We start from the raw sequence: 21538 nt of genomic DNA on the forward strand, positions 1-21538 counted from the left end.
TTCTCTTTGCCACAGCTTTATTTTCAGCCATCTTTGTCATTTAACCATTTCTATAATAGCAGGTAATTGGGTTTCATTTTTTCTAAACATACCTGTTTTGCAGTGGTAGAAAATGCAATCCATTCATATTTAGTGATGGATTACCTTGCTAGCATTCCTTCTGTCCTACTTACTATGCTTATGTTTATCTTAACACTGTTGTTTCTTCTTTTCCTTTTCCTAGTTTTTGCTGATTTGTTTCTACTTAATATTTTTAGGGTTTCTCCCTGAAAGTTTGGTTTTCTCTAGATTGATATTTTTCTGCTTCTTTTTGGGTATATTTAGGCATTTAGTTTCGAGTGCTCTCCCCCACCCCCAACCAGGCACACTCAACACTGATGCTGACGCATGTCACCAGCTCAAACCCAGCAGAATGTTCTGGAGATGACAGCTCAGTGCTGTCATTGAGCACTTGTAGGACGGCAGGCAAATTACCTATCCCTCCCGAATATTAAAATGTAGCAGTCACACAACACGTGTAGGACTAACCAGGTCACGTGTGGGCCTCATCTAGCGTACCGTTGACGCCCCCATTCCCTGCTCTCTCCTTGGGCTTCTGGGACGGAGCTGCGCAATCAGGATGAGGATGAAGATGAACTTTTTCATGTCTCTGGCCCGCTCCTCTCAGAATTCCTAAGAGGAATTTCTCAGCCGAGCTCTCATTGGTCTTTCATTTCTGTGGGACGGCAGAGGTTATATATACTCTTCTGTCCTCAAGATTAACAAGACATTAGAGAGTGCTGATGTTTTGCCTGTGGACCTAAGAGATGGGCCTAGAAACAAATTCTCCTGTCTCCAGCCTTGGATTGAAAGGGACACCTTCTGGGCTTCTCTTCTTGGACCTTTGTGTAGCAGAAATGTCCCTAAGATAAAGCTGGAATAAGCCCGAGACGGGACACTGGAGGAGGGGCCCAAGGTGGCCATGCCCTGGGGACTAGGGCTCCACCTCACACTCTGAGGAAGCTTCATCCCTTATAAACCCATAGGCCTGGCTCTTCCTCTCCAAAGCTTAAAATCCATGGAATCCCTCTGGTTCAGACCATGTCTTGATTGTTACCACCAAGTCTTGGAGCTTGCCCCCCGTGAACTGGGTCTCAATGCTTTTCTTTTCTCTCAACGATTTGACAGATAGAAGGCGGAAGTGTCACAGATGATCTACTTCTTTCTACACCTTTAATTCTGTGATCCCACAAAATTTCTCTTCATTAAGCAAGACTTTGAACTTGAGGGCCAAGGCTGGGCTTCCTAACACCCTTTCAGACTCCTACTCAAGGGTCATGGAATTGGTTCTATGTCTTCTCCTGCAGGCTGCTGATAACAGAGGCCAGCAACCTGGAGAGCCACTTAGCTCCTTCGACACACATCTACCATCTGGGTCCCATGATCTCATGGGACCTTTGGTGTTTGCTCCCTGCCCACCCAAGGGCTCTGAGGTGTTCTGCAGCCTATTCTTCCATGGCAATGCTCTCTTGTCACTTCATAAAAATGTTCTACCAGCTACCTGGGGACAGCAGAAGGGCTTCTCCACTGGAGGTGCTGGGAGGCAGGTGCCAAGAGGTGAGGGGAGGCAGGTGTGATTGGTGACACCGCTGCCCCCCCAACCAAGCAACTGCTATCCCGCAGCCCAGCCCTCCTCTGCAAGTGAACAAACACCGAACAACTCTGTTCAAAACAGTTTATTGTATTTTATTTTTTTTTTGTCAGACAAACACATTGATTTCTGGACCACAGTAGAGGATGGAAACCTTTCACAAACTTATTTATTTGAAAATACAAATATAAAATTATACTTTCCACATCTGTGATGTGAGAGACTGCCATCCACATAGTAATTTTTTACAACAGGGCTTTAAGAAAGCCACACACAAAGACCTGAAAGATGCTTGAGATATATATATATATAGATACATATATATGTATATATATAAAAAAAATACTCACTACCAAAGTTGTCATCAGTTTCATACTAAAGTATAAAAGTAAGGGTGAGGTCAGCCACAGTGCTAGGGAAAGTTTTATTTAGATACATTTATGTCCACATGAAACGCTTAGACTTGCATCCTATTACATATGGAATTCCGAGTTTACAACACACCATGAACGGCAGACTGGCTAGCCCACGCTACTCAAGAGGACACTCACAGATTCCACACAGGATGGTACAGTATGTACAGAATACAGTAGCAGAGAGCCTTCCAGGGAGGCTCTGGAACTTCTGTCCCTCAGACACCCTCCCCCCCTCCCTGCCCCTTCGTGCCCCTGCCTCCCAGAAGTGAAATCCTGTCTGAGACAATACATTCTGATTATTTGATAGCCAAGTGTTTGGATTAAGGTTGCTTCCCCAGAGGTGTGGGTTTTATGTATATATATATTTTTGTTTTAGTTTACTTACGTTTTTTGGTTAAAAAAGAAAGAAAGAAAGAAAACCAACATATTACAGTATTAAAGTATTGCTTAACGTACAGCGTCTCCTTGTGTAGTGTCTGTGCCCAGGACCGGGCTGAGCTGATTCTGCTGCTTTTCTGCTTAGGGGGAGGGCAGAGGGGCCCACCAGTGTCTCTCTTCAGTGTGCTCGCACGCCTCCATCCCTCAGCTCGCACGCCTCCACCCCCCCCTTTTGTCTTCCTTGGAAGGTAGCCCAGCTGGTGAAGCACATTCAAGAGAGAAAATTCTCCCCCGCACCCCCTGCTCCCACAGTCTCCCTCTGTCCCTGCGTGCCACTCCCAACCGATAAAGAGAAGTATGAGTTAGTGTTTCTTTTGTAAACAATTTCATATGCAATATAATACAGAAAGCATGGCTGACCTTCAATAAAAAATGTAGTAAACTATATTGCTTTATTCTTGATTATGCTGCAGTGAGCGAATGGCAGGATGAAGCAGTGTGGTGTGGTGGTGGCTAAGTCTCTAGCCCTCGTTTGCACTAAAGATCAAAATAGGTTTTGTTTTTCTATTTGGAACCGAAAAAAAAAAAAATTTTTTTTTTCAAAATCCCCAAATGAAAAAAGAACCCCCCCTCAAAAAAAACCCCCAAACAAAAACAAAAACAAAACAAAACAAAAAAACTGAAAACAAAAACGGAACACCTTTCAGGTCGTTAGGACCAACAATTACCCGATGATTTTGAGACTAGTCTAGCAAGATGTGTGTAACATTCACTGGCTGTGAACTGCTGTGCAGTGAAACCGGAAATGGACACAATAGAGCCATGCTACCTTAAAGTCCAAGCTACAAGTTCAAATTAGGATGAAGGTTATGAAGGAGAGAAACGCAAAAAGGCATGTCGGGGCTTCGTTTGAGTCAAGCCAATGAGCGAACGGGACAGAACACGAGGCTGTTTGGTTTTCCCAGTGGGTGTGAGGAAGGCCACAAACCAGGGCTGAGAAAGCTCCTGGGGCGGGGACCAAAGGCTTGGCTGTCCCCGTCAGCTCCATGTCCAGGCGGAACCAGGAATGGGGTCTGGGAGCTAATGCCACTCACTTCCCTCTGCTTGGGAGGAGAGGAGTTCGGGGGTCCCAGGCAGATGGATCTGGAAGCCAGAAAGTCACCCGGTGGCTATTTTGTGATTCCGCGGGTGGGGGGGGGGAAGCCATCAGCCAAGAGGGTTTCTCCCCCAAAGGCGAAAAGGTGGTTCCCAGGTTCACCACTGAGCTTAACTGAAACAAAGACAAGGCTGAACATCAGTGCTAAAATAATTTATGAAAATCTTTCAAAATGGACTTCTAGATGAGTGGGGGGGACTAACGTGAACCTTAACCTAGGTAGCCACATTAAAACAGATCAGATTTCCACGAGATTTGTGCTATGGGCTACTGGGTCTCTTCAAAAGGTATTATAAACATCTAAAACATATTCACACAGATTATCAATTTCTTCTGAGCATTCTTAAAAAAATATTTTTTCTCTTAGTAAAATCATTTTAATATACCATGCCTCCCTCTTTTAAAAAATAAATTAAAAAAATCCAGTTTTGCATATCTAGCATTAGCATTTAAGGTAGTATGGCACACCCCTTCACAGTTTGGGGGGGGGTTGGGAATCTACAAAACGCCATAGAGTCTGCCGGCATTTGAACATCATGAGACCTTGGGTTAGCTGAAACCACATCAGATCAGCAAAAATAAAATAAAAAGTTGAAATTGGAAAAAAAAAACCAAAGGAAAAAACTGCCCCAAAATTATTAGCAATTTTTTTTTTCATAAATAAGAGAAAGTTCTATCCTTACTGGTCCTAAATCTGAATAACTATGTCTAATTTTTTTTTTAAACCTTAATTACGTTATACCTATCAATATGTACTAGAAGAAAGAGAAGAAAAAAAGTCACTACACTAGTACGAGGACAGCACGCTTACAAGATAGCCATTTTATACATTATTAACAGACAGTGATCAACGAAGAGTCTTCTGTGAGGTGATGGGGGATGCGGAGAAAGGAAGGGTACTACAGTACATCACCAACATGGACAAAAGAGTACTTAAATTCCCTAATCTAGACACTGAATTTCTGGGAATTTATGGTCTTTTTTCTTTTTTTCAAAAAACTTCTATTTTGTTATTTTATCACTTGAACAAGTTTTGATATTTTAAAAGCGCCCAGCATTTTACTCAACTTGGTTGTTTGGAAATAAAAGAAAGAAAGAAAAAAACAAAACAAAACAAAACAAAAACCCCTCACCAAACAACCTAACATTGATCGGAAAAACAAGATTTTTTTTTTCTTCTTTTTAATGTTGTTGCTGTTTAATTAGAATTGAAAAAGGCTTTTTTTCTTTCTTTCTGAGTTAGCATTTTGGAGCCTTTTGTTTGAAGATGCTTTTGCCCTACCATGTCTGTGAATGTCTACATTAGTCTACTTTGTTAGCAAAATTTATAAAAATAGGAGTGCAGCAGCTCTTTATAATAAATGTCGCATTCAGTGTTTCATACTGGCTGTGCCTTGAGTACCAAATTTATAAACGTAACAATTTAAAAAATATTAATAAAACGTCAATATCACATTTTAAAAAAGAAAAAATATATATCCACACTACAATATGTTTTAATGCCATCTACTGAGTTGTACTTCTATAGTTGCTGTTGCCGACCTATTACCAATATTAAAAAAAAGTTAAATTAAAAAATATCCTTCATCATAAGTATCTTTCCCCAACTGAGGACCATATATTATAACAGCCAAATGTTAAACATGTGCAAACAGGAAACTGTCAGTTTTTCCCACCAGTCACAGTGCAGCGATGTTTATACTTTTTTTATTTTTAAAATTCTGTTTACATCTACAATAAATTAAAAAAAAAAATTCTTCCATAGCCTCTCTGGGGATACTTGCAGCACTGAGGTATTAAAAAAAATATATAAACCAAAAGGTTGCTCTCCTAATTTGTAAATAGGAAGTGAATGGAGAAAAGTTTTCATTAACACAGGCTTCTCCGCCCCTGGCCTGAGCTCCCCCCACCCCCGGAGCTGGGGGGAGCCGGTGGGGGAGCAGGGGAGCAAAGAGAGGCAGAGTGTCCTAGGGACCTTTGGAGGTGCTGAAATGGTTGGACAATAGAAAATGATCAAATATTTAAAAATTAAGACTGAAAAAGAATGTCCCCCCACCCCCTCCCCACCCAAGCCAAACAGGTGTGCTTTGAAACTTTAAATATGTTAAATATTAAAATTGTAGCTTTGTTTTTAAAAAACGTCTTGGGAAAAGCAGTTTTTCATATTTTAAATAAAAATCTAACTAGACGGTAACATTTGAAGCTGTGCACAGACGAGAGGTTAATATGCTGGTATGACGCTAATACAGTTCTTAGGTCTATCACACAGACAGAAGGAGCTAAACAGTGTTCTAACTTTTCCCGGGGGGTCGTCCTGGCAGCGGGGGCGGGGGGGGGGGGTGTCCTTCCGCCTGGGAACCGACTCGGTTATCATGCCTTCCCCTCCTCCTCCTTCCACAGAGCATCGAACTGCCTGGGACCGACTCCCTCACAAAAATATTTTTGATTCTCTCTTTCTTAATAGTTTCTATGTAGTTAATGGAATTGTATTTACAACGCTTCTTTTTTTTTTAGAATTCACAATTTCAAAAAACCTTATAATATCACCTCTTTCAACAGAAAAAAAGCACTTATAGAAAAGGAGGACACTCAAAACATGGTCGTCCTTACCTTATTGCCGAAAATAGATATACTTAGGTTAACAAAGAGACGTCACAAAAAAGAACCGCTACAGAGTCTGTTAATTAGCTTACTACATCTCACTTATACGACGCAAAGTAGAAAGTTTATGCCCACCTCCCGCTCCACACTTCACAACTTTGCTTCCACAGACGCACAATGTGCTCCACTGGAAAAGCCATACAGTCTCAGAATTGGTACCAAAATATTGAGGAATATTACCATCTCAGCATCCTTTAAAAGTGAGAACAGAATCAAAACAAGCAAAAAAAAAAAAATCTTTTTAAGAGAAAAATAATACCTTAATATAACAATTATACTATGGTTAGCTTTTAACTAGATATTAAAGCTATATGACTACCGGACTAAGTCAAAATCACTACCAAATGTGATTCAAAGAGATTTAAAAGGAGAAGGGGGGGAAGAGAGAAGAGGAAGGGAAACCATCAAGAAAAACAAAACAAAACAAAACCAAAAATCATGGGTTATATACACATTTAAAAGCTGTTGTCTTATATTACAGCAGATTCGTGAGATGATGAGATGTAGTCAACCCTCGATCCGAAGTGAGCCATCTCTGGTTGGGATGGGGAGTGAGGCTGGTGGGGGTCCAGGTCTGATGACATCACCTAAACAAAGGGCCACTCAGAAACTTCGCCCAGTCTTGCCTGGACATCCAGGTATGCTCTGCAGGGCGCGGAAGGTCACGGATGCCCAGAGGAGAACATAAAGTGGGAAGTGGGAGAAGAGAGAAGATGTGTCAGGCAAACATACTATTTATTCCAACTTCTCAACTAGCGCTTCCACAGAACGACTACATTGGGCTACTGAGTACGTCTGGAAATGGCCAGGCTAACAGCTTACTGGGATCACGGCTTGGGAAATCTGACATCTTCACCACGCCTGACACTGGGGAGCGGACAGCTCTGCGACTCACTGTGCTCGTTTGCTATTTTGCTGATTTGATACGGCACTGGTGAATTCTTGGGGGGGGGGGGGCGGGGGAGTGGCAGGAAATGTGGTCAGCAAATGCGGCCATGCTGGGTGTTTGGCTACACTGGGTGAATTGCAAACTGATGAGAGATGCTTTTTGTTCTGGTTAAACTTCGGGTTTTCAAAGCCAAATGTTTAAAAAACTACTTTATCAGATACCGTCAATGACTGCCAATAACTGAAAATGCAGATTTAAAAAAATCTAAAAAAAATTATATTTCGTATCGAGGACTCGAGGTCAGGAAAAACATATGCAACAAATAACCAGCTTTGGTTATAGAAAATAAAAACAGGCCCGCGACTCACAGACTTGCTGAGTCTCCCTGAGTCCATTGTGAGCCTGGGAACTTCCTCTGTGGAGGGGACTACAGAGAACGAAACCTCGGTCATGGACAGAGTGTGTGTTTCGGTTCAAACATGTGACTCAATTGGTTCACTTCATCCATTTTGGAGGAGGGTGGTGGGGTGTTATCGCCAGTCTCTTGGCTACGTTATCCTTCTGTGGGAACCGGGTCCTAGAGTTGGGTGAGGAGGATGGGCTGGATGCCTTGCCCTCCCCTGGCTCCTATAGCGGCCATGGAGGGGAGGGCGGGCTGTGGTGGGAAGCCCTACCCCATCCTCATTTCCAGGGGAGGGAGAGTGCAAGGACAGCCGGGCAGCCGCAGTGTCTGACCTTGCAGGGGTCTGCTGTGCCTGGTAGCTGTCCCATCCCCTCATCATCTGACTCCACAAAGGGCTGGAGCCACCTCCAATCCCCAGAGTTCTTGGGGAGTTCAGTCCACTTTGCTCTCAGAGGAACCTTACTTCCCCTGGGCCCCCAAACCCAGCTTAATTAGTAGTGAGTAGCTCTCTTCAAACTGTTAGTGGCCTCTGGCTCTGGCCAGCAATGGCTGGGTCAGTGCTCGAAGGGAAGTGGAGGTGAGGGGTGGGGAGAATTCACACACGGGGTTTATTTGGTTAAGAGAGGCGGTTGCATTAGTTGAGGTGATTCCTTAGCAGCAACATTAGAGAAATCCAAAAGAGATTTATGGAGCTCAACTCAATCTGGTCCCCCAACTGGGCCCACCCGAGAGAGTCCTGGCTGACTTGGGGGCCTAGAGTGACCCCCTCTATGAGACAGGGGGTCCTACTAACTGCAAACCAAAGTGGCAAGTCCATCTCCAGTCTTGCTTCTCCTACATCCGAACTCCCAGAGGGAAAGGCGCTCCTGCCCCAGCAGGGACCCAGGCCCGGCCTCAGCTGTCACCCTCCCTCTTGACAGACCCATGTCTCAAGCCCCCAAACTAATGTGCTAACACAGTACGCACTTCGCTTTCACGAGAGAACCCCTCTTCCTTCTCGGGGTTCCTCCCGAGAGCAACAGATACTCATTTTCCAACGAGACCGTGGCAAGAGGCTCCTTCACTGACTGCCCCAACCCCCCCTTCTCCTCCACTCCACCCCTTCCATACCCCCATCAAAGTGATTTAAAAAAATGTTTAATTAACTTGAGCTCAGTTTAAAAGGTTAGGAAACTGGCAGGGATCCAAATCCACGTTATGCAGGTGATGTCGTTAATTTAATTTGCTTTTCGTGCGGTAATCTGGATAATTACTCAGTAGTTACTGGCAAAAATGTTTTCTTTTCACTAAAAGATGGAGTCTGGCTGTTGACTGCATGAACCCCATTGGCCAAAGCCAGCGAGCGCTGGGGGGCCGAAAGGGTCCAGGGACCTGAAAGGCCATCTCGTGGGACCCTGGAGGGGTTGGCCCTGGCCCCCACCCCCAGGCTTGGCTGAAGCCCAGGCTTCTCCTGCCTCCATCCCCCTGGGACAGGCAACAGCACCAGATCACCTTCCAGTTTCCTACACTCTTGATCGTATTTCAAGACAGAGAGAGATGAGGGGGTGGGGAAGAAGATAAAGAAAGGGAATCAAAAGAATCAAATCAAGAAGAATTAAAAAAAAAAGGTGGGGGTCATGATTACAGCTGGAGAGAAGGATGAGAGAGTACAAGACCGGATTTTTTGCCCCCACCCTCCTGCCAAGGGGTCGGGGAAGAGGAGAGAGAGGTGTTGGCACAATGGGGCCAGGGCCCGTGCGTACTTGCATGCCAGGGCACACACACGTACGACGCGCCCGGCAGGGCGGGGACACAGGGCAGAGAAGGTAGTACCTCAGAGTGGGGTGGCAACGGAAGCACCTGCTCAATGGTATCCATTTGTAAAGGCCGTTGCAATCAAAGGTCCCTAAAATTGCACAATTGTTAAGGTCATCAGCACGCTATACACGGGAACAGCTTGTCATATTCTGGGAAAGGAAATTATCTCTAGAACTAGACCGTGGTTGCCAGCATGAATATGTAATTCTGAGACACTGCGCCACGAGGGGCCCGGACGCCGTCCTCCCTGGCTCCGGGCCCTCCAGCCCCCACACCCCGCCCCAAGCCCGTCTGCTTGCCCAGGGGGTAATCGAGAGCCAGATGCACCAGGGAGGTGTGTGGCTGAGGGGAAAGGGAGGCCTCGGCCCAAAATGCTGGGCGCTGCTGCCCTGGACCCCGGAGGGCAAAGATACCCGTGTCTCTGCCCGCAGTCCCGACAGCTCCAGCTGGGGAGAAAGCAAGCCCAGCGCAGACAAAACGTGATGCCACGCGTGGTCATTTCAGAAAAGCGCCACGACCCACAGGTCAAGAGACCCAGGTTTTCAAGAACGAATAGGGTCTGTGTTTCCGGGCGCTGCAAATGGAAATGATCTGTGCTCTAGGTGGTGATAGATGGTCTCCCAAATCGATGCAGCTCTAAACTGAATACTACTACTCTGGATCTGGTACTACAGCTCAGCCGAGTGGATGTGACTCATCAGACTCCTGACTTAAGTGTTACTGGTCTGGGAGTGGAATTGCACAAGGACCCAGACTGCATGGGCCAGGGGTGGCGGCAACGCACACGTGCGTGTGCGCGCACGTGTGTGTAAGACAGTCTGTGAGAGAAAGAGTGCTCGTGCGTGGGTTAAGAGTGTGTGTGTGCACCCCTGCATGCGTGCGTGCACCCCTGTGTGTGTGCGTGTGCTTTCCAATGCTGGGGTGGGGGGGGCAGGGAGCGGCGCCCTGGTGCCCCAGACTTGTCCGCACTTGCCCTGTTCTCCCCAGCTCAGCCCCTGAGGCGGGGTTCTCCTGACAGGGACAGGGCCTGGAACAGCAGACACTCCCATCTTAGCCCCCAAACCAAACCTCCTCCAAAATGCTGAGGTTGGCTAGAACGGAGGGTGGCCGAATTTCTGCTTCCCAAATGGAAGGGACAGCGAGCGAGTGGGCTCAGGCACATTCATGCTCACACACACGAGGAGGGGGAAGAACAATACAATCTGAAAACAGCATGCAAATCTGTTAAGCAAATTTCCACTGCCTGGATTAGTTAGATTATAGAACCACAGAGCATTACAAATATCAAATGCATCTGGCCTTTGCGGGGTTGCGGCTAAAGAACGCAAATGGGAACTTACTTGGAACCTGGAAACTCTAAGAAACATTAGCAAAGGAAACCACCTGGGAGGGAGCGTGCACCCCACGCACCCCACACCGTGTCCCAGGGCCAAGTGCTGCCTCTGGACCTCAGGCCCAGGGCCTCGACCGACCAAGGCTGCTATCCTGAGGAGGGGGTGGGGGGCCCCCCAGCTCCTCAAGTCGCAGCCCACATGGCTGTCTCCAGGAGGCAGGGATCAAGCAGGGGGGCCGATACCGAGGGCCTGTTATGTGCTAGCAGGTGACGTATCCTGTTTCCATTAATTCTCAGACCATCTTTCGAGGGAGGCACGCTTATTGTCGTTTTGCAGCCAGGGAAGTGAAGTTCCGATGGGTTATGTAAGAGGCTTAAGGCTGCATGGGCTGAAGGTGATGGAGTGGGGATCTGAACTTGACCTGCCCATGCTCCTTCCACTCCATCACACGGCCACACACCGGTTGCTCAGGAAAAATCGAAACAGGAGCTTCAGCCCTAGGTGGCTGACGGAATGTGGACGGGGGAGTGGGGACCCACTGTCCTCTCCTCAGCCCCCAACCCTGGGGTCTTCTGGCATACTCTCCCATGGGAGACGGGCGGGAAAGGATGAGGCGGGGGGCGGGGGGTAGGTACTTACAGCTATGCCGTGGCTGAAGCCTGAGCCCGGCTGTGGGCTGGCCGCACTTATGTAATTCCCCACTCCGGAGTCCTGGCTGGCAGGGCCGTACAGATCGGCGACAGGTCCTGGGCTGTTGGCCCCCGGGAAGCCTCCAGGCCGCGCGGGGTTGGAGCCTGCCGGGGAAGCGGGCGCGCCAAAATTCGGTTGAGCACTGTAGCTATTCAGGACTGGTGTGCAGAGAATAGAGCTGGGTATGAGGCCAGAAGCCAGGCATGCACCGGTCATTACAAGCCAAACACTCGAGAAAAACAGCTGAGGCCCAACTTCTAACACTCAACCAAGGCCATGCGAAAACATCAGCAGGGACTCAAGAATACTCAGCCCAGGCTACTACTAAGAAGCTCGGAGCTCCGAAAATAGAATAAAAAAACAATCATTCAACACACTACAGCAACCAACCGGAGGTGCTTCACTGCCCACCAAATTATCACAAGAGAAATAGAGATATATATGGAAAAGAGAGAGGAAAAGAGAGAGAGAGATTGGTTTTCACATCTGAATTGGTGCTCATGCAGTCTTGTCTAGATCTGGGCACGTTGAGACAGCATTCACATCCCATGCAAACTACAAAGGAACTAGTTTTAGACTACACATTGTGTTAATATTGATATTAAAACGTGACAGGAAACAAAGCAATTTGTGTCCAGGAAAAAAAAATCTTTTGGGGAAGGGATTAAAAAAAATTTTTTTTTTGTTTCGCTTTTTCTTGTTTGTTTTTGGATCCATTCAATGACAAATTTGTTTAAAAAAAAAAGACAAAAAAGATCTCCATTCTCCAGCCCCCCCAAAACCACTTCCCCCCTCCCCACTGGCTACGTCCTCCCCCCACCCCCATTTATATCCCTGTATGAAAGTCGTCACTACTGAACGTGGTCGGAGGATGGGATATGTCATGGAAAATTTGGGCATCTTAACGTAACCGTAATGATGGTGGCAAGGGGTCCCCTTCTGGGGTGGAGAGCAGGGGATGGAGGGAGGGGGTGGGGTAGGGATGGCGAATCTGGAGGCTGGGGCCGAAGCCGGGTGAATGCCAATGGTTCTACAGGACACCCACACACTCACCTCCTGCAGTAGAAGGAAAAGGGGGGTTTAAACTTTTTTTTCCTTTTGTTTAAAAAAAAAAAAAGACAAAGAAGTATGAATGCAGAGGATACTGACTGAACCGATTTACAGCTAAAACGTATCTGACCGAAATGCCTGCTTTCTGTTAGTCAATCTCATATAAACTCCAGACTGAGCAAAGAGCTAGGAATGCACCTGTGCTCTAGAGAGGAGACTTCACAGCCACAGATCCTGAGAGTGGTGGTGAGGAGGGGCAGCGGCGGGGACACTGCCTGGGCTGCCATCTTTAGCCCTTGCACCCGCCCCCCCCCCCCGCCACAATTCCATCATTCCTTCTTCAGTGAGGGCCACGGCGGCAACCAGGTTAATTTTGTCTCATCTTTCATTTTCCCCTAGTAGCTTAAACTTTTTCTTTCCAAAATGGGGGAAAATTTTTTCTTTTTTTTTAAATTGCCAAAGTAAGTTCTCACTGATTTTGAAAGCTGAAGGTGGGTCTGGGGCCAGCCACTTCAGGGCTACGGCTGACCCATGTGGAAGAACCAGACAATCTGGACACCACATATTTCCACAACTTTGGCTCCAAGGGGCTGCTTCTCACTACAATCTTCTCCCACTGCTTCCCGTGGCATTTCCCTCTCTGCCTTGTGACCAGCTGCCTCCATCTGCAGCCCCACTCTTGGCCGCGGCCTGGCCCGAGGGACCTGGGCTTGAAGAGCCAGACTTGGATGGATTTTTACCTGTGTGTGCCTGGGATGGAAAGAGACTGACCACGCACCCAAGCCAGGCTGGCAGGAGACTGAGATGGGGACACGGAGATAGAAAGGAGATCAAACCAAGTGGCATCTGGCCCGTGACTGAGCAGAGAAAAGGGAAACTGATACCTCCAGGTGCCCTCGGGGCAGGAGGCTCGAAGGTGAGGCCCCTTGGAAGCTGGAGCTGAGAAATGAGTCAACTGGCAGATGGAAAAAACAGGTTCAAGAGGAAAAAATCACAGAGGCTTAGAGCAAGTGAACGGCTGATTTGAGAATGCACTGGCCGACAAGGGGGGCAGGAATTTTGAATACAGAAGATTAAACTTGCAGATAACATTTGGCCTTTTTCACTCATGGAGGCAAATATCAAGCTGAGATATTCAAAGGCGGTATTATCTTGGTCTAACACTTTTTCTTTTTTTGCTCTGGGCTAGGGAAAATGGAGTGAGCTCAGACAGTGGACTCCTGGTTTACCCAGGCAGCCGACCCCTGCTATACAAAGTAACTAGCTGGTTCTGTTTCAGGGTAAAGAGAGGCTAGGGGAAGGGGCCCACAGTGGAAGATGGAACGATTTTTTTGGCTTCTTGCTCCTCTGGCCAGATGAAAATGCAGGAAGACTGTGGGCAGGCCCACCTACCTAGGGGCTGGGGAGAAGGGAGGTCTTGGTCTTGGCTCCTTCCAGCAGGGAAAGCCACCCAGAGACTGATCCAGCTAGCAGAAGCAGCCTTGGAGAGAGGATGTAGCACGTCCATAGAAGGATGCTGTCCACAATCAGCCCCCTCCGTGTGCTTAGGAGCTAAGAGGGCCGGTGGTACCCGCCCATCCCAACTCCCTCTCCCGGTCCTGTGTGCCCAGGAGGCCTGAAGGGATTTCACAGTAAGCAGCCCCTCTCAGCCTACGGTGCCCCTCCCTGCTCAGTCACTTGTCAGCAAATGATCCTGTGAAGGCACCCGATTAGAATACAGCTCTGAAACCCCAAGTCCTGTATTGTTATAGACTCACTCCTCACAGTGCCTGATCCCTGCTCAAAGTCACCTTGCGGCTGTCCCCCAGCCAGGGGCGCAAGATCGGGCCGCGGGTCCCCGCCAGAGGGCGCAGTTGGCAGGCAGCAAGCACCTGGTTCCGGGCTGGGGGCTCCGGGCTGGGGGCACGGAGGAGGCCCGCCTCTGCGCCCTGCAGCCAACAACGCCCTCCTCGCCTCTCTGCAGGCGGAAGACCCAGGCTCCAGAAAGCAGGCCCAAGTCCCCGGACAGGCCAACCAGATACCCATGCATCATCAGCAAGCAAAAGGCTCGGACTGCTCGGCAAAGAGTAGGGAGCGCCACTTTGCATGCAAACTTGTCAGCAGCTGTTCCTTCTGTCTGGTGGGGGGTAAGGCATCAGGGACAAAATCGTCCTCTTCTTTTGGGAAGTTTGTACTGAACACCGGCTGGTTAGACAGGACGGGGAGCCATCTGAGGACCCTCTCTCTCCCTCTGCGCTGTGTGATCTGAGCAGAGGGAGATGCAGGCGGGCCGAGAAAGCAGCGGCTGAGTCCCGACCTGAGCGTGCATGCTGGGGCAGTCAGCCTTCAGGCAATGCTCAGTGAAGTGTCTTGGTGGAGGGTGCCTTTCCCTCCTTTGGAGGGGCTGGAAACAGTCCCCCAGGCCAGGATTGGGCAGGAAGAGGGGATGCGACATCACTTTCAGCGGGCAAGCGTACCTTGTCTACTGCTCAGCTCTAGGGTGTGTGTGTGTGTGTGTGTGTGTGTGTGTGTGTGTGTGCGCGCGTGCGCGCATGCGCTGGAGACAGGGACTCTTGGTATGTGTTGCTGAATAAACAGTGCTGAGATTTATGAATCGGGACATCATGACTCCCGTCCCAGGAGAGGACACGTCTTGCAAACACTTTGGCATTTCTGCTGCAGAAACCGTGAACATTGAGTGGCCACCAGGCAGTTTGGGGGCTCGCTGTGGGGAGCAGGGCTATGTGTCCGCCAGCCACTCTGGGCAGCATCCCCGTCAGCGGTTTAATTCTGGGCAAGTTCCTCCTCGCCCCTCGCCCCCAGCCCCCAGTGTCCTCTGGGCTTTCCGGGTCCAGGCAGCCAGTATGCTCAGGGACGCAGATGTGGTGCAGAGAAAGGGAGCACTGGACTTGGAGTCAGAAGGCCTGAGTGGGACCCTGGCCCTGACCTTCCGGCTGTGGGCCTCGGGTAAGCCCCTCAGCCGCTGGGGTGCTCATCTGTATCATGTGAGCGCCATCTGCCTTAGCCTGCCTCTCGGTGGGCTACGTGAGAATGGGAGAGAGAAAGCACTTTGTAACTTGTCGAGCTGAAAACAAACATGCTTATTTTTAATATAGTTGGGTAGGCAGAGCCCAGTAAGACAGGTACCATAGGAAGATTTAGGAAAATCTTATACAGGAAAATACAATTCACTGGCCATACAAATCAGGAAGGGATTTACTAAAGGATCCAATTCATCTGCCCGGTGCACTGAATCATGCTGGACCCGGATGAAGGACTCTGAGACATGGGGGGCAGGAAAGCAAGGGCGTGGAATCTCACTGAGGCCAGCAAGAGGAAATGCACTTGACTTATAGTGGGAGGCATTTAAGTTGGATAAAAAGAGGAACTTCCTGCCTATCCAGGGAATGAAACACCTTGATGGCTGAGCCAGGAAACCCCAGGGAATCTTATCCCAGAGACCCTAACAAAGGTTGGTCCTGCAGGCTTAAGTCCTTACTTGTAGGGGCTCAATCCACAGCTCACAGGTACCTCAGGGTGGAGCCTGCCTTCCTGCTGGCACACAGTCTGCCTGTGGCTCTGCCCAACTGTGGTCACAAGGGGCTGGGCTGAGAGTGGAATTAGTCACTGGGGGAGGGGAAGAACAGCCTTGAAAGTATGGAAGTGCCGATGTCCGTAGAATCCCTAAGTGATGCCAATGGACCTGACATAGAGAGCTAGAGCCCAGGACTATAAGGGGGGGTGGGCACCTCTGGGAGTGTCTGGCTCCAAGACCTGAAAATTGGATTATTACTGATCCAGACAAAGGAATTGTTTACAAAATCCTTTCTAGTTGAGCTCAGCGCACATATCCGGGACAAGCCGGGGCTCTGCCAAGTCCCAGCATGAGTCTGTGGTCTTGGTCTGGTGGCTCTCACGTTTCACCAAAGTGCAGGGCCAGCCCTCAAGACAATTGCAGTCATCTGCCTTGTGAATTATCTGCTGCTGCCAGGTTTCATCTGGGGTGGGAGGCCCTGGTGGCCCCTGGCACATTTCCAGAGCATGTGCTGCTTAGGGCTCAGGCAATGGTGGGCCCGTCCCCACCCAGTCCAGCTCTGAAGGTAATGTGCTACCGAAACAGAACTCACAACGCAGGGCATTTCAGGGCCAAAGAGAAGGGAGTCTGGGCTGACTGGTGTCAGGGCTCCCATTCCCAACCCCCAGCTCCCGAAAGAATGGAGGGAACAGAAGCCCCTGTCCTATTCTTTGAGGGCAGGGCTGTGTTCATTCATCACACTGGGTTTTAGGGTTGTTTGTTTTAAATAATGTAAAGAAACTGAAAAAGGAATGAGTAGAGGGGCTATGTTGATAGGCTGATGTCAGAGAAAAAGAGGTCAAGGTCATTGCCCCTCCAACTCTCCCCTCTACCTTCACCTTGTCCCTATCATGCTTCTAGCTGCCTTCATTAAAAACTCCATGGCAGGGGCGGTTGTGGTGGCTCAGTTGGACTCTTGATTTCAGCTCAGGTCATGATCTCAGGGTCATGAGATCCAGCCCTGTGCCCGGCTCTGCGTTCAGTGGGGCGTCTGCTTCTCTCCCTCTGCCCTCTCCCCGACTTGTGCATGCTCTCACTCTAAATAAATCTTAAACAACAACAACAACAAAAAAGACTCCTACAACACTGGGTGCTCAGTGATCCTGGGTCTGTAATGCCAACTGGCTGTCAACAGTGGAGACTCATGGGTCCCTCTTAACAGCCACTCACTCCTTGCTCATGTGCTCTGAAGAATGGCAGCTGGACAGCCAAGGCCTTCCTGGGAACAGAGTCGAGGACCCCGCTTTTATTCTCCGTGCCCTCTGAAAGTAGGGTCCACTATAAAGCAATGCAGATGGTCAAATGGGAAAGGTCAGCATGGAAAGATAATCCTGTTCCTGCTAACGGAAGGAGAAATACTGAGCTGTGAGTTATTATAGCATGTTTCCAGCAGAGCACCGGGGGATTATGCGCCAGCAGTCTGCCCGGCCGCTAGGTCCCAGGGATCCTGGCTCTAACTTTCCTTCTAGAGCTTAGCCTGAAGGTGGGAGAGAGAGATAGAGAGGACCAACAATTACATCCAACCTGGGAAAACTGTATGACACACTAAATTAGAATCAAATCAGTTCAGGGAACCAGATGCAGGGACAATCAATTTAATATATTATATATATATATACACACACACACACACATATATATATACTTAAGCTCTGCTAAAATTCAGGCTATTTCAGAAGGGCAGGGGAAGAAACACTTTAAAACTAGGGGAGGATTAAGAGAGTAATGTGATGACATTTCCTTTTCCCTGTCTCCATACACAAACAAATGTATTACAGAGGTACGAACTCAGCCTGATATCAACAGGTCTGGACATATCCAGGGAATGCCTGGCTCATCTTAAACACTGCACAGGACACGTGGAGAGTGTCTGCTCATGCACGGGGCTGACAGGAAAGCCAGTGTCACAAATACTCCAAATGTCACTTACAGCGGTGCCATGGTCTTCTAAGATTGCAGCTCCTGCTTGTTCTCTCAAAACCTAAGCTGCCTTAGACGGCTGTGGCTGGTGCCTGCCGGTTCACGCTGGGCGAATCTCAGGGAACGCATGGACAGCAGAACTGAGGGCTTGGGACTAACTATTATGTGGAATGATGGCCTAAGCTTCTGGTCAAATCACACCCCTCGGAAGAGATGACTTCACCACTGGCGGGCTCTAAAGCCCTCATCCAGTGTTAGAGGTGAACGTGGAGATTCTACTACCACTCAGGTCAGTGTGAGGAGAAGGCCCCAAACACCCAGAATGAACCCACTTGAGGAGAGCTTTGTGGCCAGGACTGTATACTTTTATGTTGAGATACAATCTCAACACAAATTAAACAGCTCGTTCTCTTTCTATCTTGATGCTCTTTTATTATCGGCCCTGAGTTGGGTCTGTGGGTGTGTGCCCTCCTCACAAAGGACCAGGCTGGGGTTGGTGGGGAAGGTGGGTGAGGGGAGGAGAGGGGTTAGTGGTTAGCTGCCGTCTGCTTATGGTGTAAATTCTGGGGATGGAGTAGCCGTGAGTGGGTCTGGGCCTAGTGGCCAAAGAAATCATGCTTTGCCGTGAGGGCAAAGAAGGAACTTTCTGGAGCCACTGTTAGGTTCCCGTTTCTCCCAGACCCCAAGGGTCCTGAGGGACAGACCCTATTTGCATGTGTCTGAAGAAGGAGGGGGAGACGGGTCCCCAGGAAGGGAAAGGCCATGAGATGGATCACTGGGGCTTGCCTGGCGCTGGCTCAGCCAAAGTGAACTGTTTTCCGGGCTGCAATGGCTTCACCAGTTGAAGGGACCTCAGCAGGCTGTCTGGCTCAGGCCCCTGGTCTCAAATGCAAGAGGGTGGTCGTGATCCCTCTCAGAAGTGAATGGGGTGAGTCAACAGTGCCTTAGCCCTGAGCCTCTAAGACACCTCGGAAAATAGGGGAAGTTAACCCGAGAGACAGATGTTTACGGCCCTGGGGAGACAGGCTTCGGCCTCCCCCGCCAACTCGCTGGGCTTCCAGTTCTGGCCCTCCCTGACCTGAGGCCCGAAAGGAAATAAGAACGGGGAGTGTGGTGCCAGAATGATCCCCCGTCTCTCTCTTTCCAGAACACTTTGGTTGCTCCGAGTGTCTCCTAGTTTAATCCCGAGAATGTCCCTTGCTTTGTTTTGATCTGGTGACTGCCTAGGTCTCTGAGGCCCATCCAGCTCTATCTTGTCAAAAAAGACACCAGTCTGGCTCCCCCCCCGCCCCCCGGGAACCCAGCCACCCTCTGTGCTGTGTGTGCTTGCTTGTTCCCCTCCTGTCTGCCCTCAGCCATAGGCGTCGGGTCCTAGCTTGCATCTTGTAAGTGATCCCACTCACGCAGGCTCGGCGAACGCTTCCTGCACTATGTACTATGAAGAGAAAGCATTATGAAGTCCAAGGCCAGAACTGCATACGTGTGGTATTCGCAGTCATGAGGAAAAGCTCTGTAAGAATTTGATAACACCCTGTCCCAGTCAGGGAAGGTGGAGTGGGGGAAAGCCTCCTACTATTGTGGGCACAAGAGGGTCCGGAGGCAAGAGGCACAAAGTTCTAGAAGCTGCAGCTTCTAAAGGTGCCAGGCTGGAAAGGGACCACGTGGGTGTTTGACGCCATCTTTTCTCACGCTCCCGACAACCTGTGAGATGGGTCCTATTACCCTGGGTTATAGATGAGGAAACTGAGGGCTGGAGCAGTGAGGGAACATGTCTCCTGAGTGTCTCTGACCAGACTGAACCCAGCTCTCACTTGGACCTCAAGCCAACTCCTGGCTGCTCTCCAAACCGAATCCTGCCGCTCGGCTGTCCCTCCCTGCATCACAGTCTGACAAGTCATCTCGTGATTATTTGGATCTTTCTTTGCCTCACACAGGTCGCAAGGACAAGACACCAAACCTGCCTTGTTGGAGCGCCAGCTCCTGAGGGTGTGGGCTCTGTTGCCCTCTCTGCATTAGAAGCTCCCTGGTGGTGGTGTCCCCCCCCATCAGACTGGGGGCTTCCTGGTGTTGGGCCATGCCTGCCGCAAGAGATAGGGGATGGTGTCTCTCCCAAAGGACTAGACCACCCTCCTCTGTGCCACATCCCAGAACAAGGCTGGGCAGAACAAAGCAGGCAGGCAGCATGGCTGGGGTCAGGGTGGGGAGGAGAGGGCGCTGCCAGACAGAAAGGAAGCCCTCCCATACGTGCATCCTTAGAGGGACTCCTCCAGAAAGTGTGACCAGAGGCCTGGTCTCAGTCCCAAAAGGGCAGTCCCGTGGGGAGCTGGACTGCCCTAGGGCCATCCGTATTTACTGCCCGATCACACTGAATGGAAACTCACTGTCCTGGACTTATGACCAGGGGTTAGGGTGGGGAGGATGCCCAAGGGGCAGCCCCTCGAGGACCTGCACAAGAGGCTTTCCACTCGAGCAGCCTGTCTTTAATGATTATAAAGGCAGAGGAGTTTAATCCATTTTTGATGTAAGCACTAATAGTTCTGTGTCCTTGAAGTTCAAAGCGGGCACATACATGTCACTAATTAGCCAAGCACGGAGCCATTCAGCTCCCTCTCATGTTTCTAATTAGGTCTTTAATAACAAACAAACTCCGACCTTACCAAACGGCCCCCATTCATCAGACAGTCAAGGAGGGTGGCTGCTTCCATGTTTATGGCTGCTTCGGGACGTTGGTTTCTATATGTACCTGCCCTTAATCTCAGCCAGGACAGGCCTGTCCTGAAATCCCTCTGTGAGGACAAAGACCCCTTCAGCCTGCCCTGGAGGGACGGACTTCCTGGCCCTGTTGGGAGGATCCATGGTGGGCAGGACAGCCGGCTGCAGGCTGAGGATCCAAACCAGCTCTCCTGGTCATTAGAGGAGGTGGGGGCGAGCAACCTGGCTTGGCTCTATGTATCCACTGCTGAGGTGCGGATGCTGGTGACAAAGTCACAGAGACGGTGTGAGGCTCTACATCTGGCAAGAAGCCGCTGGTACTTGAGTCCATGGTTACACACTGGACTTGACCCAGGGAGCTTTCACTACTACTCACGCCTGGGGCTGACCCTGGTAGATTCTGATTTGATGGGTCTGCAGTGTGGCCTGGATACCAGGAATTTAAAAAATTCTCCTGGTGATTCCAACAAGCAGCAAAGTTCAAGAACCACAGTGTGGGCCCCAGTCTCAGATCTGCTCACTGGCAGTAACTATTAACAGGTCCGCCTTTATTAATAAATACCATCCAGAAAGCCAAACCCTAAATGTTTAATCAACCACACCCAAGGATGGAAATCTGACTACAGGTTCCTTCAGGGATATCCATGATCCTGGAAATATTTTTGTCCCCCTCACTGCCTCCATGCATGAAAAAAATGCAGGATTGATTGTTTTCAAATGCATTCTCATCACCTGGAAGCCCTTGGCTTTCTCTTTACTCTTTTTAGCTCTTAAGGCACTGTCACTATTGTTTCCACCCCCCCCCCCCCACATGACAGGGGATCGAGAGCTGTGGAAACAGCAGCTACCTAGAGCTACAGAGTTGAAAGGTCCTCAAGCACCCTCTAGTCTGAAACCCTGAAATCACCTAGTGTGTTGGGTGGCGGAGCTAGACCAGAACCAAGTCTTT

At 49.3% G+C, this 21538-nt stretch overlaps 1 protein-coding gene across 5 annotated transcripts in view; it reads right to left on the reverse strand.

The window, feature by feature from the left end:
* Nucleotides 1-1700: 1700 nt before the first annotated feature.
* The window catches only part of MSI2 (musashi RNA binding protein 2), a 385617-nt gene continuing 365779 nt past the window's right edge, over nt 1701-21538 (reverse strand). For 2 of the 5 annotated variants that reach the window (XM_064583001.1, XM_045889211.3), the window contains 3 exons: nt 11304-11512; nt 9346-9418; nt 1701-6886 (listed from right to left, as the gene is read on the reverse strand). In XM_064583001.1, coding sequence (XP_064439071.1) covers nt 9377-9418; nt 11304-11512 — 251 coding nt within the window. In that variant the 3' untranslated portion in view covers nt 1701-6886; nt 9346-9376. The remainder of the gene's footprint in view (nt 6887-9345; nt 9419-11303; nt 11513-21538) is intronic. The other 3 variants (XM_045889216.3, XM_045889213.3, XM_045889212.3) reach the window with 2 other exon arrangements.

The sequence above is a fragment of the Mirounga angustirostris genome, unplaced genomic scaffold (genome assembly GCF_029215605.1).
Source record: "Mirounga angustirostris isolate CCGP_5_RB_7025 unplaced genomic scaffold, mMirAng1.0.hap1 SCAF_17, whole genome shotgun sequence".
NCBI lineage: Eukaryota > Metazoa > Chordata > Mammalia > Carnivora > Phocidae > Mirounga > Mirounga angustirostris.